We start from the raw sequence: 25,486 nt of genomic DNA on the forward strand, positions 1-25,486 counted from the left end.
AAAGACGACTGCACAATCACCGTTGGGAGCAAGAAAGGAGATCAGTTTATCTTCCACTTGAGATGGCAGAGGAAGCCGGAAGACACTCTGCAACTGGTAAAGGAACGTTTCACACGCTGGAAGTCCGATTGCAGAATTCTCGCTTTGCACAAACGATTGACCATGAGCCTACTCCTGAAGGCAGCTTTGATTGATACTGTGATCTAATTGATGGTCCACAAGTTACGTGTGAGTCGATCGTCGATTCATGTGTGCAGAGTGGTAGAAGTCCTCGTATCCAGTATCAGTGTGCGGAACCTTGCCTCACCACTTTTGTCTTTTGTGGGGGAATGCGGAGGCAGCTGGCGGAATTGGATCCTCGACCACTACCCCGTTCTCTTTGGTAAAGCCTCGTGTAGTCTCTAAGTAGTGCGAGATAGCCAATCAACAGGCACCGCGACGGTTTCTTCCACACCAGAGAAGATCTGATTCGACCGTGCAGGCCACTCAGACTACATGACACGAAGCGAAGGCTGATCGCCTCTGCACCCCAGAGCGGGGGTTGCTGGAGAAAGCGGAGGTGGGCGGAATTCAGAGCATTCTGGAGGTTATTGACCATAGACCAACAGGTCCAGGGGTCACCATTAATAAACAGACTGCAGCCGCTGGACGATGCTGGGATGAAAAAGAACTGCACCATATCGTGTCTGTCTAGACCCTGAGGCTGCAAGAGTACTACTAACATCCTAATTATCTCTTCCCCGTCCCACCTCACTCTCATCCATCATCCATCGACACCATGGTCTCTCCAACGCAAGCCGTTCTTCGGCGCAAGATGATCGGACACGGCGCGTGGATGATTCTGTCCAGCCTCGTGGGCGGCCTGGGCCTGTGGTGCTTCCTTCTGGGCGGCTTTGAGGTCATTCCCGGACGAGTCGTCCGCTTTGGCCTTCCCGGAAGCGAGGCAGGCTGGGTTCGATGCCACACGGGCCCAGTTGCCAACGGATTCATGGTCATCGTGACCGCCCTGGGCATCCCGTACCTCGACCTTCCCGAATCCAAAGCAGAGTGGCTAGGCTGGATTGTCATGATGGACGGCTGGTCGAACGTCGGCTTTTATTTCTTCGGCAACCTCTCCCCGAACCGCGGACTGGCATTCGGACGGAGCCGGCTCGGGCCATCCAACGTCTTCAGCTTTTTGGCCCTTTTTCCTGCCTATCTCTTTGGTGTTCTTGCCATGGGTGCATTCACCATGCTAGGCTACCACGCTCTCTTCGGCCCTAAGAACAGCAAAGAAGCGAGCTCAAAAGCGATTTGACAAACGTTGTACTTGGAGAGGGACGTGACTAGCCCGCCATAAGGCACGAGCCGGGAGGTTGGAGCGTCGAAAAAATCAATTGGGCCTCGTCATTCGTTTGCACCTGATGACTGGTGAATGGAATGTCGAACTTTTGTCAGATGTGATCTCTAGCGAATAATGTGGGAGTGTGTTGGATGGAAAGACATGTGTTTGAGATGTAACTTCGGTTGGATCTTGCTGGACTTTGGAGCTCTATCTCTGCTTCCCCGGCTAGTCACCGAACGAGATCTCGAACTGGGCGCTGACATGGTGGCTGTCCACTACAGGTGCAGGTACTTGCAATTCAAGAGCATGCGGTTGCTGAGGCGTCGAATCTTACCAATCGCTTTGATTTCTGATACCGTCAGTATAGTATCAGTGCTTAGTCCATATGGCGTTTACTGAATGGCGGTCTTGCAAAATGGGCTCTGGTCATATAATACTCCGCGTTGACAACGCTGATCCACAAAAGGTTGACCCGGAGCAAGAGGAGCCCTGTCGGAATTGCAAAAGTTCGATCAGTGACAAAAAGGCAACTCGTACTACTGCACCCCCAGGCCAATAAGATCGGTTAACAGCTTCTTGCGCGTCGTGCCCAGCATCCTCGATTAGGCTCGTGCCTGTCCGGGCGAACTGCCTACTTGTAGAAGCTGGTTTGATTCGGTGCTCGAATCAGAGACATCGCGCGCCTTGGACAATCACTCACATACCGGCAGCATCTAGGCGCAGACAGGAGCACCGGGGCTGCTCCGTTTAGCACTAGGGTGTAGACGTGCACCTCTGCTCTGTTCAGCACCAGGGTGTAGACCCGCACCGGGGCTGCTCTGTTCAGCACCAGGGTGTAGACGACGCACCCGGCCTTAGCCCCAATCACTGGCACTGGGATCACGTTGTAGACTGAGAAGCGAGGCAGGTATCATGGCGCGCACCTTTGTCCAGAACTCAGCCACACCTGGCAAAAGTCGTTACACGTATTTTCCGTACCATATATTTCACGGATTCACATCACTTGTTCGTTGAAATGACACTTTTCAGCCGAACCTTTCGGTATGTTCTGTGTAATCGGACGGTAACAAGGTTGCAATGCAATCCTTCATTGGAGCAACAGCTGCTGATGCTTAGCCCCCTTTGGATTTTCACAAGAGAGGTTCATCGGGGACAAAAGTCGTTCTGCCATTTGTTGCCCATTGATGAAGGCTATATAATAGCCTGAGCATGTCTTGCTTGGTAAGTTAACTCTTTCTGCAGTCTATACTCCTTCACTCCTGTTCTCTTTACATCAAAACTCGGACAAGGGAACACAAACCTTGCCTCACATCGATCGATATCTTGGACTTTGTTCCCTCGAGCTCCACCGCCGAGTCACTTCGACGGGCCCGCGTTCTCACCCCTTCCATCCCAGGCCATTGTGCAGCAACGTCACTGGTACGGTTCGCGTATCTGTGTATCAGTACCAGAGGACTGCTAGCCTTACCTTGCTCCAGGCAGGACATTCACCCAACCATATTCACCAACAAAACTTCCCTTTGGTTGGTTTGGCTTTGACCCTGTTCAGCCTTGTCTTTCGCCTCTGATTGATCTCGACTCCTGCATCACTCTTGCTCTGTGGCTCCAATCTTTCCACCATCTCAGCCTTGCATCTTCCACTGGCACCAGTCATGGCATTGTCCGACGAAGTCAAGGTGTCAATCGTGTTTGGGGTGTTGATGGCCATCCTGGCCATCGGTGCGCTGTGGCAGATGGCACACTATGCTGCCCGGTCTCTTCGAAGTAAGTGGCCATGAATGAATCTTGTGTCTCCACTTGTCGTGGGATCTGACATGCGTTATGTTAGCTCGGGATCCTCGATCGAACAGTTTCGAGCTTGAAGCTTGAGAAGGATGGAGGTGGTAGCCACCATTTGACTGTCCTGCATTCCGTTTCCTTCATTGGCCAGGGACGCAGACAGAAGGAGTTGTGGTAATACATTTCCTTGGGTACAACTGCGGTCTGCAGTGGTGGAGTCATGTCATGATGCTGTTGGATTAAAGTTTTGGTCAAATTTTGGTTCTGGTTCATGATGGAACAATATTCATGATGCAACAATCTTCGAGGGAACAAGTCTTCAACTTTCCTCGACCAATTCCAGGCGACAGTTATGACAGGTGCTCATTAGCCTGTTGGCCCAAGCAGCTGCCAGAATCAGATATGTTGTGAATTCTGTCCTTTGATTTTTCAGAACAAAGCAGACATTAAGATAAAAACACTAGCTATTAGTAGCCTCCCCTGAGACACAACGCCATCGACATGAAGCCATTTCTGGTCTGGATGGATTTTGCAAACTCCTCATACCCGTAATCATAAATTTGACCAAGATTTCCGGAAGTCCTGTACAAGAACACCGAGTGTGTTTTGAATATCAGATTGTAACGCCCCCTCTCTCACCAGCGCCGAAACCAGGAGATTCTTCATGGCTTCAATCATGCACCATACTCTTTGTCCTGAACGAAGCTTCCCCTGCTTCGGGTGCTCTTGCTTCGTCGACCTTTGAAGAATGACCGGCGAGTAGATGTCGTCGTCGTGTCTCGGCGGGAAGAACCAGCCATGCAGAACAAAACAGTCGAGATCAAGAAACAGGCAAATGCGGCCCATTCGAAACCAAAGGCGTATTTGCCAATGTGCGAGGCCTGCCCGTTCCTGCGGAAGTTGTCACGACCCTTGACGTACGCAGCACTATTGTAGCTGGTTAGCTCGACGATACTGTAACGGGTTCGGCAATTTACTCACGTCATCAGAGAAGCTTGGATTGCCTGGAAAAACATGGCAAGGGCGGTGAAGAACCCGCTCAGATAGCTGCCAAGTCTGGTGCACAGAGCAAGGAGTCCGGTCAATAGACCACAGACGCTGAAGAACAGCGCAATCAACATGAAGGCAAACATGAACCGGGTCATGTAGAAGTAGTAGCCATGGTGACGGACAAATCTCAGCGGCACATTGACGGTAGTGTCGAACTCGCGATGCGACGCAGGATCGAGGGGGAATGCCGGATGGACATCCGAATAGTGTTGATCACCACATACGGTGCGACCATTTTGCACGCCACAGATGTTCCAGTATGACCATCGCGAGACTGGAGGCGCGTTAGGTATGTTGCCAGTGTCTGCCTGGAGAATGTAGAATTTGTTGAGCGGGGATCCTGAAACTGCGCCGGCGAGGAGGATGAAGAACATGAAGAGTACGCCACCGGCGAGGATGATGAGGGAGGCAAGACTGAATACGCTTCCTGGAATGGATTGTTAGAGTCTGCATAAATTGGACTTTGTGTGGTGTTTACTCACGGACTGCCATTATGCGCAGGTTCTGACTGGACAGTAAAAACAAAACCCGGGTAGAGCGCGGATGTGTGGTGAAGGCGTCGAGGTCGGTCCAGCAGCTGAGGAGCTGGGAAGGCGAGCAGTGACGGCGGAGGTGAAACGAAAGTGTCGACGTGTGCAGTAAAGGTGGTGTAGAAAAGAGAAGAAGAGACAGTGCGTGTTCTTGTATTGGGAACTTGAATGGGGAAGCGGTGATGTAGTACGTAGTCTGATGATGGGGGAGTGACGGGACGCTCGTGGCTCCTGTGGCTTCGCCTCTGTCTTGGATGAGGTCACCCCCTGCAACAACCATCCACAGGCACTGCCAGACACTGCCAGACAGTGGATTGTGGGTGGACTGTGGGTGCAACAACGCCCGGGCAGCGCCTAGCAACGCCCTACTTGACAGCGCCGAAGCCACCTGAGATGCGGATCGGACTTGAACCTAACTGACTACTGTTTGAAGCTACTAGCCCTCACTCGCTCGCCCTCTCAGGCTCATGATGTGGAGGGAGAAGAAGCGAGTATGCCAATGAATGGGGTGATTAATGATGCTACGGAGACCCTCAGGACTCAGCTACGTAGGCCCTCTGCATTGTGTTACGCTGTATTGCGTACTAGCACATCGAGTATGGGGAAATCAGCTTCAGCTCTCATCTCAAGCTTCAAGCTTCTCCAGCTGCAGCGCAGGCCACAATAATCTTGTTGTTGTTGACCCTCCATGCTGGACACTGAGCCACCACGTCATCAGTGCCCGAGTTGGAGCCAGTCCCACTTCAAGATGAGTTAGTGGCATCCTGAGCAAGGAAAACAACTGGGTTTAGCCGAACAAAGTTAGTGCCCGTGTTTGTTTGCAAATAGCGCCAACTGTAAAACCCATCACGTGATCTTGACTGGTACCTTTCACGTGACCGGGATTTCCACAGCCTCATTGCCGGTCTCGACGCCTCATCCTTCGCTCACCAACATCCGCACGAGCCTAGTATTACAATGTCCACTTGGGTATACCCCCCTATACCTCCCGATGAGCTCAGAAAGGCAGAGGAAGAGTCTTTGGTAAGGCTGAACAGACTCCATCACCACCCACCTTCCCGTGACTTGACCCAGGGACTGACTGCCAGATAGAAGCTTGAGCTTCAATGGCTTCTCCAAGCCTTGCAACACTCTTTGGTGGCTCTGAAAGAAGGTCTCGAGGAATGTGATGCCCTTCTCGCCCCTAAAGAACCAGGCTCGACCTTGGTTTTGTCCTCTCTACGATCCGAGAATGTCAAGGGCTTTGTCACAAGAATCGGCACAAAGCTTGTCAAAGGAGTGAGTTGCGAGGCAGACAGCCCTCAGACTGTCTTCCCGTGACTTATGGCCTCTAGGATATTCACCTACGACTGACTACGCTACCTCCCAATACTCCTAGAGGTACTACGACATCCACCCCATCAACCCGCCATCTCTTCCACTCGTCTTCTACCTCTTCTGAAATTCTCCTGCCACAATTGTCCACAGTCAAGGCCTTGATCAATGACTCTCTCGATGTCATTGATGTTTCTCGCTGGACTGGCCAGTCCACCGATTCATCCTTTATGACCGGCCAGCTCAAGCTCCTTCATGACCACCTCCGCGAAGCGAAGACTTGTTTGAAAGGTCCTGTTAATGGCACAGATTTGGATTCCATCCCAGGGGCACAATGGTGGCTCCATAGTTCAGACGAAAATATCTTTCAACCTCCACTGGGTGATTATCTTAGTATGCATTTCACCATTCAAGATGCCAACCTCGTTCTCACCGTCCGTACACTTGCTCCGGCCTCTCCAGGTGGCACCCCAAGTACTCCGCTGGACTCGGCCTTCTCGCTTTCGGGGTTCAGTCTACGGTCGAAACTATTGGGTCTCGGTCCACGACCACCAACCCACGATGAAATCGGAGAAGTATTCGAATGGCATGGCAAACAAGATGTCATTGTCCGTGAAAAGGTCCGCGTCGAGAGCAGTGATCCTAGTCTGCTGAGTCTGGCCGCGAAATTGAGTGCTCTTGAGCATGAAGTTGCTCGGTGGCGTCTGAACCTGAGGATTATCCTGACAGGTAATGTCGAAGAGGATTGATTCTTGGGCCGAGGAGAAGTTGAATGCATTCCATTTTCATTGTTGCCATGATACTACTATCACTCATTCTCTACCGATGAATGCATATAACAGCACACCTCTTGTGGATCGCAATCGCTTGTCTGGAATCGCTTCCTAAGCGCACGGAATTGACGGACCAAGGACCGTTGCGCCTGCGGACCCGCATCCCAAACAACAGGTGATCTTCCGCTTTAGGCTGCGAGTTCACGTTCGCCGAGTTGACGACCAGCATATAATGCCTGGATATTCGTCATGTGTCATTGGATCCAGAAACAACCGACCTCATCCAACCATGGGAAGCATATTGCCAGAGATGGCCAACTTTAGACAATGAATTCAGGGACAAAAGATTCAAAACCCGCCCCAGTCGTGGCAGTCGTGCCAGGAGACAAAGCGAACACAATGGCTGTACCAACATTGGGTAAGACAATGTGCTTTGTCCCGAAGCTCCCCCAAAGACCCGAGACATGCTACTATTATGTAACAAACGTTGTCCACGACGAGAAGCACTTCCACGTCAAGTCCGACTTTTGATGCCATATACTCAGCATACAAATATCTACGCACCAGCTACAGCGTACGACGTGCGTAGAGAGCAGCGAATCCCGATCAAATTCCTTGCACACTTAACTACACGCTCATTCATGAGTTCCGAGAAGCCAGGACCAACCACATCGACGGGCAAGGAGGCCTCTGCCCTCGAACTGGATCCTCAAAGTCAACCAGATTTCCGACGGAAGAGGCGATACACGATCGGCAAGTCTCGTCAGTCCGCAGATGACTCTCCAATAGTCGACTACGGGCAGTGTATCAAGCCTGCAGCCGAGTTCAGCGCGCCGGGACCCAGTGTCACCATTACTCGGTCGTCATCTCGGCATCGTCGGAAGTCTGTTACCACTGGATCAATTATAGACACCCAGACAGAAGTTGAGTGCCCTGATACCGGAAAGGCAAACATTTCTGTCACGAGCTTGGGGGAAGCCACCACAAGCACAGCCTCCTCACCCCCGGCGAATACTAGAAGAGGTTCCCGGTCGCGACGGTCAACACGTCGCTATCCTCCAAGCAGTTGGAAGAACAATATGGGAACGGACACTGTTCTCACTCCTCTTCGAGGGGATGGACCCTTGGGGCCCTTGGATGGACAACATTCAGCTACGAGGTCAGCTGATGTACCAGGACATGATGCGCGGCCTGCGGAGAGATCTGCCCTGGGGACCAATGCAAGATCCGTAGATCCTGAACCCAGCCTGAATTCGAGAATGGTACTCAAAAGCCCAACAACAATGGTTTCCTCGTTCGTGGTCAAGACAGCTTCTCAGCCAATTCCAAAGGGTCAATATCCGCACTCTGAAGCCGCAATCCAAGAAGCGCGCAATGACAACATCCCGCATCATCCCACCGCCTCATACTCTGCTCCTGTCCTTATACGGTCTCGTCGACGTCGCCTCAGTGATACATCGTCCTACTCTAAACCCACATCCTCTCCTGAGTTCAGAGGACATGAGCAGCCGTCGCCGTCGCCGTTGTTGTCGGCAGCCCCACAAACAAAAGACCTGCCTCTTCCAGATCCCGAAATCGCTTACGCCCATACCTACCACTTCACAAACTGTCCCCACACATCTCCTCCCATGTCCCGGCCTCTCAACGTTCAGCCCATTCTAGTGCAATACCACGATGACCTCCTCGCGTACCCTCCCTACCACCTACGAGAGTTGCAGGATGAATCAATGGCCCGACCGCCAGACATCTATATCATCGAAGGCTCCTGCAGCCCCTGTGATTCGACATCCCGGAGAGAAGCCGAATCCGCGATCCTCGACACCTACGCCCACAATACAGATGGACTGTCTGACCAATTGAGCCGGTTGAAGCTGGATATTGAATCGACATCCTCGCTCTCCCTCGAATCAGTTTCTACATCAACATCGTCGGGACCCGCCACAAATGGGACTGGGACATCGTCTAGTTCTTGTTCTTCGAAATCGAAGCGATCTATCGGCCTTTCTCCCGGACAGATTCTAGCTATCGCAGACATTGAGAATCAGCTCAACTCGATGGTAAAGCTGCGTGACCGTCAAGTCACATCCGTTTGGAAAGGATTCACGTCGCGCTGGGGTCCCGCGACTTTAGGGATTCATCATGACTCTGACCAGGACAGAGGACGGCGACGGACACGGGACATGAGTTTGAGCTTGAACACAGATTCGAACACAGAGGCAACCACAAAGACAACCACATACACTCCTGAAAACAGCGTGATCTCACACGAAAAAGCACAATCCCGACGTCGCAGTGTGGGCAGGGTCCGAACCTCCACAGTAACCTCAACTACAGCCACCTCCTCAAGAGTCACGACCACAGTCACTACCTCAAACAACAGCAGTCAAACAGTGTCCTCGATGTCGAGCCAGCAGCGAACTGGTCGTGACAGACGCACGAGTACTAGTTCCAGCAATGGGCCTCGGGAGCGCTACTCGGATGGGACTCGCCAGGTCATCCTCTCGTCGTCCGTGGATGGGGTGAAGAGTGATGGCAGGATGGTGGTCGATTGGATCAGACCTGAACTGAGTGCGGCAGGTGGAAGAAAACGGGCATCGAATAACAGTCACAGTCGGAATCGGGGACAGAAGGGAATGTCGATCGCGAAGGAGACACAAAGTTAAGCGCCCGATGCGTTGTTCATGGTGCTCTCTCTATACATATACTTCGCTCTCGGGGATGCAGTGTGTATGGGACGTGATTGTCAGCAAAATATGGGTTCAGAACATGGCAGTATGGTGGAATACGAAGAGAATCTCTGTTCCGGAAGTCAGGAGTATGTCCCAATTTGCACAATTACATTTCCAGTTGACATTCGACACATACATGATATATCCAGATGGTCAGTATAGAGGACATACAGAATGAAGCATGTCTATTTTCCATATCAATGTCTTATTATTCTTAATTGCACGAAGAAGCCTATCTCTATTCTCCCCAACCAATCAGCACAGCAGTGCTTTCCGCATTTATACTTGTGCGAGCCTCGCAGCGATCGTAAGTTTGTTTCATCAATACTCCAATTACCATCACTGCTTCACAACTTTGCTCTCCCCTGCTCGATCCTAGCCCAAGCATCTGCATCCAACGGCTTGAACCGCTCCGCGTCGAGATCAAGATAATACCGTCTCCCGTCTGACTCCGCCTTTTCCACACCAACAGTCGTGGTCTTGGACCAGTCGATGTTCTTGACCACCATCTTAGCATGCTTGAACGTGTCGCCGACGTCGATCAGGCCGTCCCGAACCATCACGAGGCGCGGGACAGCGTAGCGAGGGACACCCTTTGCGCGAAGCTCTCCAAATAGACGGCTCATGAAGGTCTGTTCTTGATCTTCTTTTTGTTCCACTTTCCTCCCATCCACCCATTCCCCGTGGTCAAGCACCACCAACGCAGTCCCCACCTGCCCATCATACTTCCCCAACCGTCTACCCACAACCACCACATCCCTAACACCTGGCAACTCGGAGATGAACCCCCTTACCTCTCCGGCAGAGACGTTCTCCCCCATCCAGCGATATGTGTCACCTATCCGATCCACAAACCTGACCCACCCGCTTGGCTCCTGAACCAACAGATCGCCACTGCGCTGCCACAAATCGCCCTTTGCAAAAGCATCACGGAGGAATTTCTGCTCCGTGGCGGCCTGATTGGCGTGGTAATCCGTATAAGTATCCAAGTTGTGAATCCGCGCGATCGCCTCCCCAGGCTCACCACGGTCTGCAACCACACAAAACCCGGTTTTGGGATCCCGAATGGGCATTTCAGTATCGTAGTCGAATTTGACAATAAACTGATCCTTGTCGAGCACCCGTTTGCGCAGTGTTCCTAGATACCCGACTTTGCCTGCCCCTGGCCTCCCGCGACGATGGGCGTTATCGTACTTGACCAGACCTTCAGTGGAGCGGTAGAATTCACGCACTTCGTCGACGCGAAACCGTTCCTGGAATGCAACCCACACATCCTTCTGAAGGCCGTTGCCACATGCTACTAGGACGTTGTGGTCACGATCGTATAGGGTTGGAGGGGTGGCTAGTAGGAAGCGGCAGAGTTCCCCGACATAGAGGATGCGTGTGGCGCGACTTTCGTGGACTTCTTTCCAGAAGTTGCGTGCTGAGAATCGTCGCCCGATGCAGAAACAGCCGCTGTTGCCGGCGCTGTAACACAGGCCGGTGAAGAAGGTTGTGCCGTGGAAGAGGGGCATGCATGAATAGACGCGGAGTGGTCGGAGATATTTCCGGGGGTTGCTGTCGTCGATCGAGGTTCTGCATGAGACGACGCAAATCATGGCGTTTTTCACTCTGCAGGCTTTGGGTTTGCCCGTTGTGCCGGACGTGTAGATCAGTGCGGCGACCGACGCTAGCGATTTCGGTGGTGTGGGCGGGAGTAAAGACGCTGGTGTTGGGACTGACTGTGACAGTTCTGGGAAGGGGAAGTCTGTGATATAGGTAAAGGTGTTGTTGTTGCTGTTTGATATCGGTGTTGTTGGTCGGAAAGAACCTAGATTCAATCGCACGGTTTTCACCGCGCCGCCTAGTGTTTTTGCCACGGATGCAGCGTGAGGAGCGAGATCAAGCGTGGTCAGAATCAGACTCGATGCCGGCAAACGCACACAATGCAGTAACGTCTCGTCTCGGAGGGCGTTGTTGATCAATGCTGGTGCTGCGCCCAGTCTGGTCAGTGCGTATACGGTGAAGACCATCTCGGGCGAGTTGGTCATGAAAACGGCAACGATGTCTCCATTTTTGACGCCTAGTGAGTGGTGCAGTCCCACAGCTAGCTCGTCGACTTGCTGCTTCATGGCCCGGTAGTTCCAAGTCTGGCCTTCGAACCAGATTGCGTCGGCTGTTGGATCAGCTAGTTCGAGCATTCGATAGAGATGTGGTGATTCATGGCCCAGAGTGGCCACGTATTGGGGAAAGCGTTTGGCGAAGGACGCATCGTGACGGTACTGGGAGATGTCGCGGGACAGGCCAAGGGCGTGGTCGGCATACATCAGGCCCGCTGCCGCTGCCGCGGCCGAGGCTGCGAGCGTGGCCATTCTCGTTGATTTGGAAAGGGGTGGGATGTTGACAGAATGGATAGCTGGTTGTTAGAGGAAGGTGATGTGACAGTGGATTCGACAATTTTGTTGCCCAAGTATCCTTATTCTTGGTCTTCTATCAGATAGACCTCACACAAGATCAGGCTGAGAGTGATTACTGTCATGTAAGACGCTTCGCCACTAGTACTGCATCTTTGGGTAGAGGGATGATCAAAGGGACAAACAAGGTTGCAGGACCAGCAACAGAATGAATAGGAGTGACCAAAGGGTGGACCGAGTTCAAAGATTCCCTTATGTTGTTGACAGTGTTGAACAGGATGGACATGAGATGATATGATATGCAAGAGACTCAATGTTACAACAAGCAATGAACTGCTATGCAACAATGAGCTTTCTGTTAGTGGAGACTTATGCCTCGGTGGTGCAGGCAAAGGCCATATGCCGATGGCAGTCGCCGATGGAGTGATGCCGTAAGATGTCTTTAGCGTCAAACCAGAAGCAGAATAGAGCACGATTGACTCTAGAGTCAGGAGGGTTTGGACATCAAAGGTTAGTCTGGATGTCGGAAGCCAGTCGTTGCAGTTCGGATACGTTCGTTGAGGAGGGGGGACCCTAGGTAAGCATAGGTTGTAGAGGACGTAGGCTTGACCACATATTTTCGTCATATCTGAAAGAATGAGCAACAAGAGAAGTGGATGTTCGACGTTCGACACGGTTAATGTGTTAGACAGTGAGCTTGCTGGCTGCCTATGAGATAATAAGAGTCCTTGAGTGCGAGATATGTACCTAGGTAGGAAGTTGTGTCTAGACAGACAGTACAGTATGCTAAATTTCTGTACCAAGGACCGAAGGAGGTGGTTGTTTAGCGCTGGGGCTCTTCTGGGGTAGAGAGTTGACGGCTGAGGTCTCTCCCCATTCAACGCTGTCGGTCCGGGGTTCTTGGGGTGGAATCAGGGGGATTAGGGGATAGATGCCCCACCAAGTTGGGGGATGATACACAACGGTGTCCTGGAATGAGAGACACGGTTATCCTATCGGGACGGCTGTATTCCTTCCTACCTGAGGTTTGTATTCCGTCCGCTTGGGGAGAAATGCATGAAGCAGACTCCTGATGGTATCTTTTTTGTCAGGATACCACAATGTCCTCATCAGGATGGTATGTCTCTCGAGGTAGATTCATGAGACATCCAGCACGATTTGGAGCGTGGGGTTGGCTCATCTGATCAGCGTCTGTAATGTACCTGTAGGCGTTTTGTCTCTCCCTCCACTGAGGCTGTGATAGAGTACTGGACCTCGATCATCTTGATTACACCTCAGGGACTAGGAGTCAGAGGCTTCTGCAACCCAGGCTGACAATGTGGCATCTACCCCCCGAAGCCATGCCAGTCCCAAAGGCCGGTACCAGTAGGGTAGGGGGTGCCATTCTGAACGATCAAGGGAGGTTACTGGGTGAGTGGATGAGTGGGTGAGTGCGGAATCTCGGTGCCGATGTGAAGAAGGATGATTGCTGAGAAGCGTCGGCAGTTGATTGAGGCAGCTGAAAGCATCGCAGTACTAGTAGTAGTAGTACTAGTAGGAAGGGAGGTTGGTGGCAGACGGCAGATGTGATAGACGCCTGCGGTCTGTTGCCTGCGCCCTATTGCCTGCGCTGACTACTACTACTATGGACTCACGTTTACGTGATGAGCCGAGGCATGAGTATCACCACCACCAATGACCTACTACTATACCACCACTATCTACCTCCCAACTGACCATGAAGATTCCTCGAACGCAGAATGAGATAACATATACTACTCATTTCTCTCTTGTTTGATCCGGGTCTCGATTGAGTATCTCGTCGTCCAACAGGACCATCCCACCACAATGTCAGCCCAACAACGACTCGACGCCATCGCCGGCCACATCAATTCATCCGCCACCACGACCCAATCACCAGGTCTCAAGAAGATCCTAGAGAAGAACCCGGATGATATTGTACGGATAGCATCCAGCCTTCCTTCATTACAGTCCTCATCTAACATCTGTACCAGGTAATAACGTGTGCCACACGAACACCACTCACCAAAGCCCGAAAAGGCGGCCTCAAAGACACGCCGCCGGAGGAACTCCTGATTCACGTCCTCCGTGCCATTAAGGACAAATCCGGAATTGATCCGAACGTAGTCGAGGATGTTTGCGTGGGAAATGTCCTTGCTCCCGCTCCAGGCTTTGGCGCCCGTAGCGCCGTATTGGCAGCAGGCTTCCCAGTCACCACAGCAGCCAGCATAGCAAGCCGATTCTGCTCCTCAGGCTTACTATCAATCCAGACGATCGCCAGCGCCATCGCCATTGGAGCCATTGAAGTGGGCATCGCCGTCGGCTCCGAGAGCATGTCGACTAACCAGGACGTCCCGCCAACCCTGAGCGACGCCATCACCTCACACCCCATCGCCAAGGACAACTTACAGCCCATGGGTTGGACGTCAGAGAATGTGGCGCGAGATTTCCACATCTCACGCGAAGCTCAAGACAGGCTGGCCGAGACCTCCCACAATCGTGCAGAACGGGCCCAGAAGGAAGGCTGGACCGCTGACGAGATCACTCCCGTTACGACTCATTGGATCGATCCCAAGACGAATGAGAAGAAGACCATCACCGTCGATAAAGATGATGGCATCCGACCAGGGACTACCTATGAGGGCCTGTCGAAGATCAGGCCGGCCTTTCCACATTGGGGTGGTGCTACCACCGGTGGCAATGCTTCACAGATTACGGATGGCGCCGCCGCAGTCTTGTTGATGAAGCGGTCTACGGCTGAAAAGCTGGGACAGCCGGTCATTGCGAAGTATGTCAAGAGCACTGTGGTCGGACTGGAGCCGCGGATTATGGGTATTGGGCCGTCGTTGGCGATTCCCAAAGTGTTGGAGTTGACGGGGCTCAGCAAGGAGGATGTGGATCTGTGGGAGATCAATGAAGCATTTGCGTCGATGGTGAGTGAAGAAGCTCAAACTGCCAGTCTTGTTTTCACTCTGATTGCTATCCCGTCCTGATACATGATCCACAACGTTTGATTTGACCCATCACTAACATACCTTGTCTTTAGTACGTCTACTGCGTTGACAAGCTAGGGCTGGATATCAACAAAGTCAATGTCCGTGGAGGAGCCATGTAAGTCGACTCAGCATGTCTATTCTTCTCGTCAACTTCCTGCCTTTTATCCCTCTTGGACTTCCCCAGTCTCTGTTCCGACTGACTCCCCCATTTTCACTCTTCCATGAGCCCTCTCCATGTTTGCTCAGTTGACTAATCATTCCGTTTTGTGTCCGTCCAGAGCAATCGGCCACCCCCTCGGCTGCACAGGTACCCGCCAAGTCGTCACTGTCCTTTCCGAATTACGCCGACAAAAAGCCAAAGTCGCCGTCACCAGTATGTGTGTCGGAACTGGGATGGGTATGGCCGGTGTTTTTGTTTCAGAAGCATAGCCTAGAGCGCAAGGTCTACTAGTATCTTTCGTCATCGTGGACTTCTGGACACCCCATATCCCTCCGATCAGATCAGAGTACTGGGTGGCAGCGATGTGGATATCATTACCACGCTGATGGTCTGCCTTCTCTCTCCCGTGGGAGGACGACCCTGAAGGTATGGATGCAATCACGAATAAAAGACTCAACGCCGACGTTGACATCAACCTCTGAGAGGAATACGGACCACGATATATGGGACCATCGCAACAGTATGAGTTTGTCCCGTCCATATTTCTTCTTATCTGTATCTGGAGATACTGGTGGTACAAGGCATATCTCACATCACATACCACATCACAAGCATGATTATGATCTTTGAATATGAAACATCCTCTCCCTTTAATGATACATTTCACCTATTTGACTGAGTGATACTCCCAATATTGACTACCTTACTATCCCAGAGAATAGAGTCACAAGCATACCAATAGACGACAATACACAGTCCTCTGTACAAGTATAAGGACCAGGTACCTTCATATAAATAGACACTATATACACACACCAACAAGACGAAGATAGGATACTATAGCCTGAATATCCGATCCTCGCACCCTTAAACATGGTCCATGGCCGCCTCATAGCATTATAGCCTCGTAGCTTCGCAGCATCAGCATCCTTCCCAGGCTCATCCTCGTACCCTCCAGCAACCCAGGCGCCCTCCCCGTTCCCATCCCAACCGCACTTTTCATTCACTCTCACTCTCGCCTCACTTCACTTAACCTCGCCTCAGCTTCCCCTCAAGCCCTCTAGCCCCCTACTAACAAACAAAAAATACCCTTTATAACCCAAATTCCCGCATTTTCTTCCAACAAATCCCCAGACTCGAACTCATGGCCCGATTCACCGTTTCCAGACCCGAAAAAGCCTCCATGGCTCAGTGGTACCGGAACCAACGAATCCCTCGTGGCACCATGACCCCGGTCCTGGTCTGGATTTCCCGGCTCAATCTGCAGCCCCCCTTCTCCGGCCTCCGCCGACAGTGGTCTAAAACTTGTCTCTGAGAATCGCTTCCCAAGTGCGAAAACATCTTCAGAAGACTAACACTACTCACAGGAGGCCTTAACAAGGGGGTTCCGGCGGAGAAGGTTGGGGGGTTCATACTAGGCCCGGGGTGGAGGTGAGGATCACCGAGTAGAGAGCCTGGGCGTGCTGTTACCACCGACGAAGACGACAACAGCGAGAAAACTTTGGCGGTCAGATGCCTAAGGTTCACTTCCCTACAACCTCGAAACACGAGTTTCGTCAGGAAAAAGTTTTTTATCGGTGGATATGAAGGGAGGGAGGGAGGGAGGGATGCTGTTCGAGTCTCGGTCTGTTCGAAAGAACCTTTTTTGGTGGAGTTAGAAAAGGATTGGCTGGGCTGTGGTAAGTAGATGCTGTTCGAGTCTCGGTCTGTTCGAAAGAACCTTTTTTGGTGGAGTTAGAAAAGGATTGGCTGGGCTGTGGTAAGTAGATGCTGTTCGAGTCTCGGTCTGGTTAGGTTCACTTTTTGGTCTTTTCGTTTCTGACCATAACAAGATCCGTTGGTGTGTTGAAACTTGAGAGTGAATGCGTGCGTACCAGTATATCACTGACCAGTCACTGGTTCAACTATACCATATGCGGGACATAGGGATTGGTAGTGAATGTTAGTCACTTTCTCTCGCAATCATAGTGTGGTAGAAACGCGGTAGACAGGCTAGGATGGTAGGTAGGTATGTATATCCCCCTTTCTTGAGATAGATTTGGGATTGAGTAGAGTAGAATAGAACAAAATGCATCATCAGCAACAACGACTCTCAAGAGCCTTGTTGTATGATTTCCTTCCTGTAGAGTCCAGAGTCCAGATCAACCTTCAATACCAAGTTCGAAGACACTCTTCAGATCGTAGAGCTCCATTTCAAATGTACAATATTACCTTTTGCTTGACTTCTGATCGGACTTCAGTGGTGAAGAGTAGCCCGACAGGATATACAAGAGAGAAGAGTCGTTCAGGCCCGTTTGTGGCCAGGAGAGGAGACAAGGAAGCTGTAAGCTCACTTCTCCGCCGACTTCGATTCCGGCTCGGCGTAAAATTGCGATTTGTCCATTTGCATCTCGTCGTCGGCGACACCGATCGTGGCGAAGTACTGATGATAGAACAGACTGGTTAGTCACTGCGTTCCAGACATACAGACCATCAACACGATGATGAAGGCTCGCATGCGGCAGCACCCGGACACAATCAAGGTGATGGCCATACAAGCCGTACCACGGAAGCCTCTCTTGTGACAAATAGCCAGCCATATCCTCATGAGAAGTTCAGACTCCAGACCCAACGTATCTTGATATCCTGTTCTTCTCTCCAACGAATTGATTCTTGTGCCAGCAAGGATTCAATAATCACCACCGTACAACAAGACACGATAAAACGAAACGACTGCCAAAAAACAAAAGTGAGCAAGGAAGGACAAGACTTACAGCCATACCCCTCCTATTCGCCTCCGGATCCATCGGTTTCCCAGCCTCGCCCATCTTGGCCAGCAATTTGAAATAGTTGATATAGAACGCCGGCGTGTATGTGTTGAAGAAAACCGCTTCTTCGTCGTACGGGTTGCTGAACGTATGTGGCGACCGCGTCGGGACGGTCACGTAGTCGCCGGCTTTGGCGTCGATCGTTGCACCGTTGAGGGCGTGGAAGCGGACTGTGCCTTTTGTGACGAGGAAGGTTTCGTCGTGCTAGAGAGATGACGGAGGGAGGTTAGCTTGGAGGGAACGTGGATCAGATCTTGGAGCAAGTGAATGATAGGGAGTGGCGAGGTTGTTGAGTGTTGACTTTGATAGAGATGGGTGGAGAGATGGATGTCTTTGATGGGATTGTGTGATTGAAGTGTTGGCATGTAGGGTATGGTATGGAGTGGTGTGGTATGGGCCAATTGGGCGATAATGTGTCACAGTTCAGACTTGATTTCTTGGGTTGGATGTTTCAGTTTCTTGGGGAGCTTACCATTTCATGCCAATGTGGAGGAGGGCTGGTAGGAGATGATGTCAGCCTTTTATATCCTTCAACTTGAGCCTTAGATTTCGGGTGATGTTCAGAGCCATCGATGGGATGGACTGTCCAGACTCGAGCGTGGCATGGGCTCAAACTTCATAGTTCCGACGAGGCTGATATTTAGGAAGATGGTGGTGGGGGTGATGATGGCTGTCTTACCCTGGAGTATGCGGCGGGATTATAAACTCTGCATTGCCGATCCGATTATCTGGTGATAGCAAGTCAGTATGAACCCCCAAGAACGATGTAGATTTTGGTGCTTGATCCAAGATGTGAGAAGCGAGTAAAGACAATGAGGGCTCATGCTCTTGAATGGTCTTGAATGAAGTAGGTCGCACCAACGCCCTCAACCCCAATGAGAGGAATGATGCCAGAATGTCTTTCAGACTGACAGTTCTGGCACACCGTCGCCATTCCACCAGACAGCAACATCGTGACATCCGTATATGATATCCCAGTACGGAGGCCGACAAGATACTTCCATGGCATCTTGAACTATGATTTGTCGAGTGACATGGTATATCTCCAATATAACAATTCCCTTTCACGACAAATTCCTCCAGGGGTCGACTCTCGGGTACGAAAATGCTCGACTCACCTGTTCTTGACCCATCTTCCAGGATGCGGATCGTGATAGTCCCAAGTTTGAACGACTCTCCAGCCGAAGCGGGGACGAAGTTGACAGGGACATTTGGCGTCTCCATGTTTGCGAGTCTGCAAAACAGTAGATGATTCCGTAGAGTTGCTTGATCTCCTGGTCCTGCGAGAGATAAGACGTGTAGCGTGCTTCGGTGTATGTTGTTCCTTATGAAACAAGGTGAGCCGACCAGTTCAATATAGTCCTCTCGCTCGTAATCGTAAGACTATAATAGCTTATAGTGAAATCTCAGAAGGTGGTCAGTATCTCGAATATGTACTATACATATATAGGCACCTGGCTCATTAGGTACATGTACTATGCGTCCGTCTTCCGTCGTCATAACATGCCAGACTCCAATCCACTGTTGATGGTGATCAAGATGGTATCTCCGCACAGTTTGTGGTCCATCCAGAAATGACTGAGTCAGCAACCATGAGCGACGCTTGTAAGGCTGTCACCGAGATGCTTACGGCCGATACCTGGCGGTCTAGACTTGTCAGGACTCTTGTTTCACTCTTGTTTCTTGGACATCCATTAATAATACGAGACCGGTCCCGGGCCAGTTGACGTCCGGGAGAGGAAGAACTTGGTTTCCTGTATCGTCAGGGACCCCTTATCCCCGTCTTTTCACCACTGGTAACGCCGTGCCTTATCTTCATACAGAAGTACAGTACTACTAGTACATGGACAACAGTGGATGCTGTCATCTGTGGGCGTGGCCTTCAGCCTTCAGGATGATTGAGTTAGGTAGCTGAGCGCATCTTCACATGCCTAATGAGTACCCTGGATACCGAGATAGCCGAGGTGACAGAACTACCGTGCCAAAGGCGCTTTGACGACTGACTGAAGAAGTCCCGAGTCGTTTCTTCAGCTGAGGTATCTTGATATATGGTATAGGCCAATTCTATCCGAAGCTGTCTCACCCAGAGGACTTGAACGCTTCGACGTCTTTGTCACCAACCCTCTGTAAAAAGGCTCCTGCGGAAGTTACAACTACCTCGTTTGTCCTTCTCTTCCCAAGCAGAGAGTATCGCATTGTCTTTCCAAGACAGCGCAAGTCGCCGGCAGGATAAGCGTCGACAGCGACATCAGTATCGACACCATACTTCCCCACTCGTCTAAAGTGTAAGTTGCCATTCCTCTTCACAACTAAGACTAGACTTTCCCAATATACTGGTCAAAGATGCCCTTCATCTCCAGCGCGCTCTTCTTGGGATACCGCTCCTGTCCATTTGTGTAGTCGACATAGGTGGCGCCGAAGCGGGTTTCATATCCTTCAGCCCATTCAAAGTTACTAGAGAGGCAAACCAGGTTAGCATGCATGAACCAGTATTCCTCCTCCTCCAACTTCGATATCAACTTCAACTTCGACTGCAATCGTAATTTCAACTTCGACCCCAGGAACACCGCGAAACAAAGAAAGGGCGCAGGAACAGAAACAGGCACAGGAACAGGAACAGGACCAGAAACAAGAATGATAGCCGGACAAAAGGAAAGCACTCACTCCATCAAACTCCAAGCCATATACCCCCGACAATCACATCCGTCCTCCGCCACAGCCTCCGCCATCGCCTGGACGTAGCTGCGGAAATACTCGACGCGAAAGTCATCCTGCAAGATCTCCTCCATGGGCAAGTCATTCTCGCCCTTGATACTGGTCCCGTTCTCCGTGACATAGATCTTCGGCCGACCATAGCGATCACTCAACCATTTGATCAACTTGCGAAACCCGGGCGCATGCGGCCTGAGCCACGGACTCTGCGTCTCCGGTCCGATCGGGTTCCCGTGCTTATCCTCCATCAAGACGTCCACGTTCCCGGAGAAATCGAGCGGATCAGCCGGCCCGTCGCGGTGGCGGATATAATTGGCACAATAGTGGTTCATGCCGTAGAAGTCGTTCGAGCCGACCAGGAGTTTCTTTTCTTCCGGGGTGAATTTCGGCAGCCGGTCGCCGAGCTGCTTGACCATCGAGGCCGGATAGTGGCCGAAATAGATGGGGTCGGCGAGCCAGGCGATGGAAAACTCGGTCTTGCGCTCGCACGCTACGCGGTCCTCCTCGTCTTCTGGGTCCCACGGTTCAGCCCAGTCGCCGTTCAACGTGATGCCTATTTCTCCACCACTCCGGCTTGCATATTCCTCTCTGTACACCTTGACAGCGCTCGCGTGGGCGATCAGGATATTGTGGCCCACGATCCACGGCTCCGTGCTCGCATCGCCTACAGGACTCTTGGTTCGGTCGCTGGTATGTCCTGGAGCGTGCACTCCTAGACTATATCCCAGGATCGCACTGCACCAGGGCTCGTTGAAGGTGATCCAATGCTGCACCCGGTCGCCCAGAGCGTCGAACAGTATCCGCGCATAATTGGTGAAGTCGGCCACGAATTCCTCTTTGTTCAGTAGCCCGCCGTAGCGCTTGTACAGTGCTTCGGGCAGGTCCCAGTGATACAGAGTCACGAGCGGGACGATGTCGGCTTTGAGAAGGTCGTCGACGAGCTTGCTGTAGTATTGGATCCCGGCTTGGTTGATCGGGTCATTCCGTCCTCCTAGGGGGATGATGCGCGACCAGGAGATGGAGAAGCGGTAGGCTTTGGCGCCGGTTTTTCGGAGCAGCTCGATGTCTTGCGCCGTGCGGTGGTACGAGTCGCATGCTGTCAAGCCGGATGTGCCGTCGGCGACCTTGCCGGGGAGCGTGCAGAACGTGTCCCAGATTGACGGGCCGCGGTTGTCCTCCGTGGTGGCCCCTTCGATTTGATATCTTGAGAAGTGTTAGTGGTGAGTAGAGAGCAGACGAGAGAAACGCAATGCTGGATAGGTCTATACTGACGATGCTGTCGCAAACCCCCAAAGGAAATCCGCCGATAGCCCAGCCTTGGGAGCAATGTCTTTCACCATGATGATACCTGACTGTACCTAACGAGTCTGTTGTTGGAGGGAAGTACCAGTGTAGTAGACCTTGTTGTATCTGGCTGGCTGATGAGGGTCTGCTGCTGCTGCTGCTGCTGCTGTTGATGCTTTGTCCCGAGTTGTTCGCTGCTTATATGATAGTAGCCTCTCAAGTAGCCCAGAAGTAATAGTCCAGAAGTCGAATCCTAGTGTACCTGAACAACCAAATGATACCTGATATCTCTGATGTATAAGGTGTCAGGTTGTCACAGCGTTGTCGTTGATGTCACTCTGTCCGTGCGTGTACAATAATCAGGTAGAAGCTGGTTCAGTGGACCACCAGCAGAGTCTTCTCAGCCAGAGTAACGAGCAAATGTATGTGTTGGGAGGAGGAAGCGACTTAAGATCAACAATCTACCTCTTAACTTCAAGTCAGAGCAGAGTATATGGTCCGTATATATACCTTTTCCAGCGAACCCCTAGTAGCAGCAGAAGTCGTAGCTCATACCCCGGAATGACACCTGCAAGAGGACCTTTAATTGCCCGTGGTTTATCCTTTCCAGGCTTCTAGTTGCAATCCACCACAACCCAGACCCTGGCATAGTGGATTGGTTGGAATAGTGAGATAGATGGCCATCTGTCCCGTCAATCACAAAGTCAATACGTACCAAGTAGCGAGCAGTATCCTGGGTATCATCTCTATACCTGAGGCCTGTCGTCTGAGTGCCGAAATTTAGCCTAACTGCCTGTTAATGCTGAGTGATGTCGCATTGTCGATGCCAGGGGTTTCTACGGCTGCTCTTCGGGTTCTGTATCAACTAGATGTGATCTAGACTGCTTAGCAGAGCGGACGCGAGAGGACAAACGAAGACAAGTCACGGCATGGAGAGCGCGCAACCGCATGGGATGAGGCCAGCCACAACGCATATGTTTGTCCGTATGTACGATAGATTCCGAAAAGCATTCGACTACCTCAGGTATCTTCCAAGGAGCTAATAGAAACACCCATGCTTTTCGTCTTGACCGTCCAGCTCCGTGGCCACCTCGGTTGAAGAGGCTTCAGTGTCCAGTGTCCAATATCCAGTGCCCAGGGCCCAGTATCCTTACAATCCTTGACTCCTAACTAGCCTTTACAGATGTTTGACGCTGCCAATTCCATGTTCATTCCACATCGCGCTCGTCACCGGGTTCCTTCATCCGCCAGGTGATGAACGCCGCTATCAGGGTGGCCGCTCCGCCAATCCTCAATGTCCAGCCGACACTGACATCCCCGGGTTCGTTCCTCGGCTTCTGGAGCAACTTGAACACGACGCTGCTGATCAAGGTCGCCAGAATCTGGGGCGCACTAATGGCAACATTGTGTAGTCCCAGAATGACACCCGCTTGATCTTCTTCCTCATATTTCATGTCGTCTTCGCCCAGGTCTCCGTCCCCGTTGATGAGACGCTGTCTCTGTTTCTTGCGTCGGGTTTCGTCGCGCTGGGAGATCTCGGCGGAGATCAAAGCAAAAGGAGCCCAGAGGGTCAGCGACCAGGATATGCCGACCAGGGCCGTCATGATAGTCGCCGCCAGAGGGGTGGTGATGAAAAAGGTGCTAAAGGTACAGAACGAAAACAACAGTTGGGACATCAACCATGCCCGTCGAAGTGTGAATCCGGGGATTTGGAGCCGGGTCATACATTTCTCAGTGGACGTCGGATGTTCTTGGCCCATAGCCCGGCGCACTCGAGATTCTTCAGGCGAGGGCGGAAAGGTAAGCGTGCTCTGCGATCCACTGTAGGCATGCTGGCCCCATGAATAGCTCCGGGGTCTCATGTCGGGTCGAGAAGGAGGCGTGATGGGACGGTCGAAATCCTCCACTTCTTCCACAGGCTGCGCTCGGCAGGTCGGCACAACCAGGAAAGGCAAAATGATGTTGCAGCTGAATGAGATGATCGCATATATTAGAAGTGCAAAGGTCCCGATGCGGGTGGCCTTGCCCCAAAGCTTTTCCACCTCGTCGTCCGAGAGACCTGGGGTGAGGTACGGATCAACATACAGTTGACCGATGTAGGTGGTGATGTAGAAGAGGAAGGGGAACCAGCCGATCCAGTGGAAGAATTGGATTTCGCAAACCTGCCGAATCTCGGGGGGTAGTCGTTTGATGGAGACAAAGACCTGCTTGAAGAACGCCACCAACCCGCCACCATCATCCGCTCTAGAAGGTGGTTCCAGTTGCGGGTTTCGTTCTTTGATCGTGAGTATACTGATGAGCACTGTCGTGCTCAGTGCAATCGATGCAATGACAACGAGTACCTTGAATTGCGTGTTTCCAAAGAAATAGAAGTATCGAGGGAGGTTGAGATATCCAAATACATAGCCGAGGACATTTCCAACCCCCGTCATCCGAGACGCCCACGCATTCGCCGATTCTTGTTGATGAGATGGCGCATTATCGACGATGAACGCGCGGATTGACGCTTGGACTAGATCTGGTCAATATATACTCATCCATTCATAAGCACATGACATACCTGTGTTGATGGAGAAATCTAGACACCACATCATGATGGTGGCCAGGATGATGGTCGCCGTCTGGTAACCGCCACCATACGGCGCATCGACCCCGAGACGGCCAATCACTCGGATGATATCTCGTGCATACGCGAGAATCATGGACGATGCGACCGTTCCCAAAGTGCCAGCGATCATGAATGGTTTCCGCTTTCCCCACGACACGCGACACCGGTCACTCCGGATCCCGACGTACGGCTGCACAAGAGTGCCGGTCAAAGGCCCTGCAAGCCAGACGAAGGCAAGAAGAGCCTTGCTCATTCCGAGCGACAGCAAATAAGGCGATCCATTGGAAAGTTCAACTGACCAGACAATCTGAAGTCCGCCAATAGACAGGGTGAGCAGGATCAGGTACAAGGCGCTTTTGCTCTCCAACGTCGAGTCATCAAGACCGATGATTTCGGAGGGTGGTCCATTACCGTTGAGGTATCGCTCTTCGCGCTCGGATCCCGGGGAAGAAGACTCGTCCTCCTCTTCCTCCACTAGCGGCCGCCCTTCGATGTCGCTGTTGCGCGCCGTGTTGACGGCTCGAATGAGCGGGGAGCGCTCGTCGATCTCTACACTTAGACCGCTACGGGGCATCAGGGGGTGAGGAACCTCTCGGCAACCAACGCGCCTGTTCAGGGGCCAAAGAGACAGAGACCGCTTTCAGCCGTGGTGTAATGGTGACGCAGCCTCGGCAACCTCATTCAGGAGAGTCCGCCGAACGTCGTAGGAAGGATTGGAAGTACGGCCACAACTGTGTGCGGTCGAGGCGAGAGGCAAGGTCGAGGGAGAGCACAGAAGATGCGGACACGAATGAATGTAGGTATACTAGGAGTTAGGTAGTAGTAGAACGAATGGTCAGATGAGATGTGTTGTTGCGAGACTGGCTGACCAGTGCATGTCATGGGGGAAAACAGGATGAAGACTGGCCAGGCTGACTCGATGCTGATTGGCTGGCGGACCACGACCTTGACAACCGCAGGGTGAGGCACAAGGCACAAGGCACAAGGCACCGTCTTGACTGTCTTCCCGTACCATCTTTACCTCGCC

The 25,486-nt window shown here is 51.9% G+C and overlaps 10 protein-coding genes across 10 annotated transcripts; 5 read left to right on the forward strand and 5 right to left on the reverse strand.

Annotated features, from left to right (window-relative positions):
• Window positions 1-778: 778 nt before the first annotated feature.
• On the forward strand, window positions 779-1,297 carry A1O1_09080 (uncharacterized protein; the record flags this gene model as incomplete). The annotated part of the gene is made up of 1 exon (XM_007729936.1): window positions 779-1,297. One exon carries the CDS (start codon window positions 779-781, stop codon window positions 1,295-1,297), a length of 519 nt encoding a protein of 172 aa, XP_007728126.1.
• Window positions 1,298-2,976: 1,679 nt separating this feature from the next.
• A1O1_09081 (uncharacterized protein) lies at window positions 2,977-3,193 on the forward strand (the record flags this gene model as incomplete). The annotated part of the gene is made up of 2 exons (XM_007729937.1): window positions 2,977-3,088; window positions 3,153-3,193. 2 exons carry the CDS (start codon window positions 2,977-2,979, stop codon window positions 3,191-3,193), a joined length of 153 nt encoding a protein of 50 aa, XP_007728127.1.
• Window positions 3,194-3,777: 584 nt separating this feature from the next.
• On the reverse strand, window positions 3,778-4,645 carry A1O1_09082 (uncharacterized protein; the record flags this gene model as incomplete). Its single annotated transcript, XM_007729938.1, has 3 exons — window positions 3,778-4,030; window positions 4,085-4,580; window positions 4,636-4,645. 3 exons carry the CDS (start codon window positions 4,643-4,645, stop codon window positions 3,778-3,780), a joined length of 759 nt encoding a protein of 252 aa, XP_007728128.1.
• Window positions 4,646-5,640: 995 nt separating this feature from the next.
• On the forward strand, window positions 5,641-6,746 carry A1O1_09083 (uncharacterized protein; the record flags this gene model as incomplete). The annotated part of the gene is made up of 3 exons (XM_007729939.1): window positions 5,641-5,706; window positions 5,776-5,961; window positions 6,018-6,746. The coding sequence occupies 3 exons, from the start codon at window positions 5,641-5,643 to the stop codon at window positions 6,744-6,746; spliced, it is 981 nt and encodes a 326-aa protein (XP_007728129.1).
• A 665-nt stretch (window positions 6,747-7,411) lies between these two features.
• A1O1_09084 (uncharacterized protein) lies at window positions 7,412-9,433 on the forward strand (the record flags this gene model as incomplete). The annotated part of the gene is made up of 1 exon (XM_007729940.1): window positions 7,412-9,433. One exon carries the CDS (start codon window positions 7,412-7,414, stop codon window positions 9,431-9,433), a length of 2,022 nt encoding a protein of 673 aa, XP_007728130.1.
• A 413-nt stretch (window positions 9,434-9,846) lies between these two features.
• On the reverse strand, window positions 9,847-11,850 carry A1O1_09085 (uncharacterized protein; the record flags this gene model as incomplete). Its single annotated transcript, XM_007729941.1, has 1 exon — window positions 9,847-11,850. One exon carries the CDS (start codon window positions 11,848-11,850, stop codon window positions 9,847-9,849), a length of 2,004 nt encoding a protein of 667 aa, XP_007728131.1.
• A 1,869-nt stretch (window positions 11,851-13,719) lies between these two features.
• On the forward strand, window positions 13,720-15,317 carry A1O1_09086 (acetyl-CoA acyltransferase; the record flags this gene model as incomplete). The annotated part of the gene is made up of 4 exons (XM_007729942.1): window positions 13,720-13,830; window positions 13,887-14,825; window positions 14,939-15,003; window positions 15,167-15,317. The coding sequence occupies 4 exons, from the start codon at window positions 13,720-13,722 to the stop codon at window positions 15,315-15,317; spliced, it is 1,266 nt and encodes a 421-aa protein (XP_007728132.1).
• A 2,060-nt stretch (window positions 15,318-17,377) lies between these two features.
• Window positions 17,378-18,220, reverse strand: A1O1_09087 (uncharacterized protein; the record flags this gene model as incomplete). Its single annotated transcript, XM_007729943.1, has 3 exons — window positions 17,378-17,470; window positions 17,802-18,059; window positions 18,098-18,220. The coding sequence occupies 3 exons, from the start codon at window positions 18,218-18,220 to the stop codon at window positions 17,378-17,380; spliced, it is 474 nt and encodes a 157-aa protein (XP_007728133.1).
• A 1,950-nt stretch (window positions 18,221-20,170) lies between these two features.
• On the reverse strand, window positions 20,171-21,907 carry A1O1_09088 (beta-glucosidase; the record flags this gene model as incomplete). The annotated part of the gene is made up of 3 exons (XM_007729944.1): window positions 20,171-20,309; window positions 20,520-21,770; window positions 21,840-21,907. The coding sequence occupies 3 exons, from the start codon at window positions 21,905-21,907 to the stop codon at window positions 20,171-20,173; spliced, it is 1,458 nt and encodes a 485-aa protein (XP_007728134.1).
• A 1,152-nt stretch (window positions 21,908-23,059) lies between these two features.
• A1O1_09089 (uncharacterized protein) lies at window positions 23,060-25,033 on the reverse strand (the record flags this gene model as incomplete). The annotated part of the gene is made up of 2 exons (XM_007729945.1): window positions 23,060-24,363; window positions 24,412-25,033. 2 exons carry the CDS (start codon window positions 25,031-25,033, stop codon window positions 23,060-23,062), a joined length of 1,926 nt encoding a protein of 641 aa, XP_007728135.1.
• Window positions 25,034-25,486: the final 453 nt, after the last annotated feature.

This window comes from Capronia coronata, assembly GCF_000585585.1.
Source record: "Capronia coronata CBS 617.96 chromosome Unknown acBCG-supercont1.11, whole genome shotgun sequence".
NCBI classification, from domain to species: Eukaryota; Fungi; Ascomycota; class Eurotiomycetes; order Chaetothyriales; family Herpotrichiellaceae; genus Capronia; species Capronia coronata.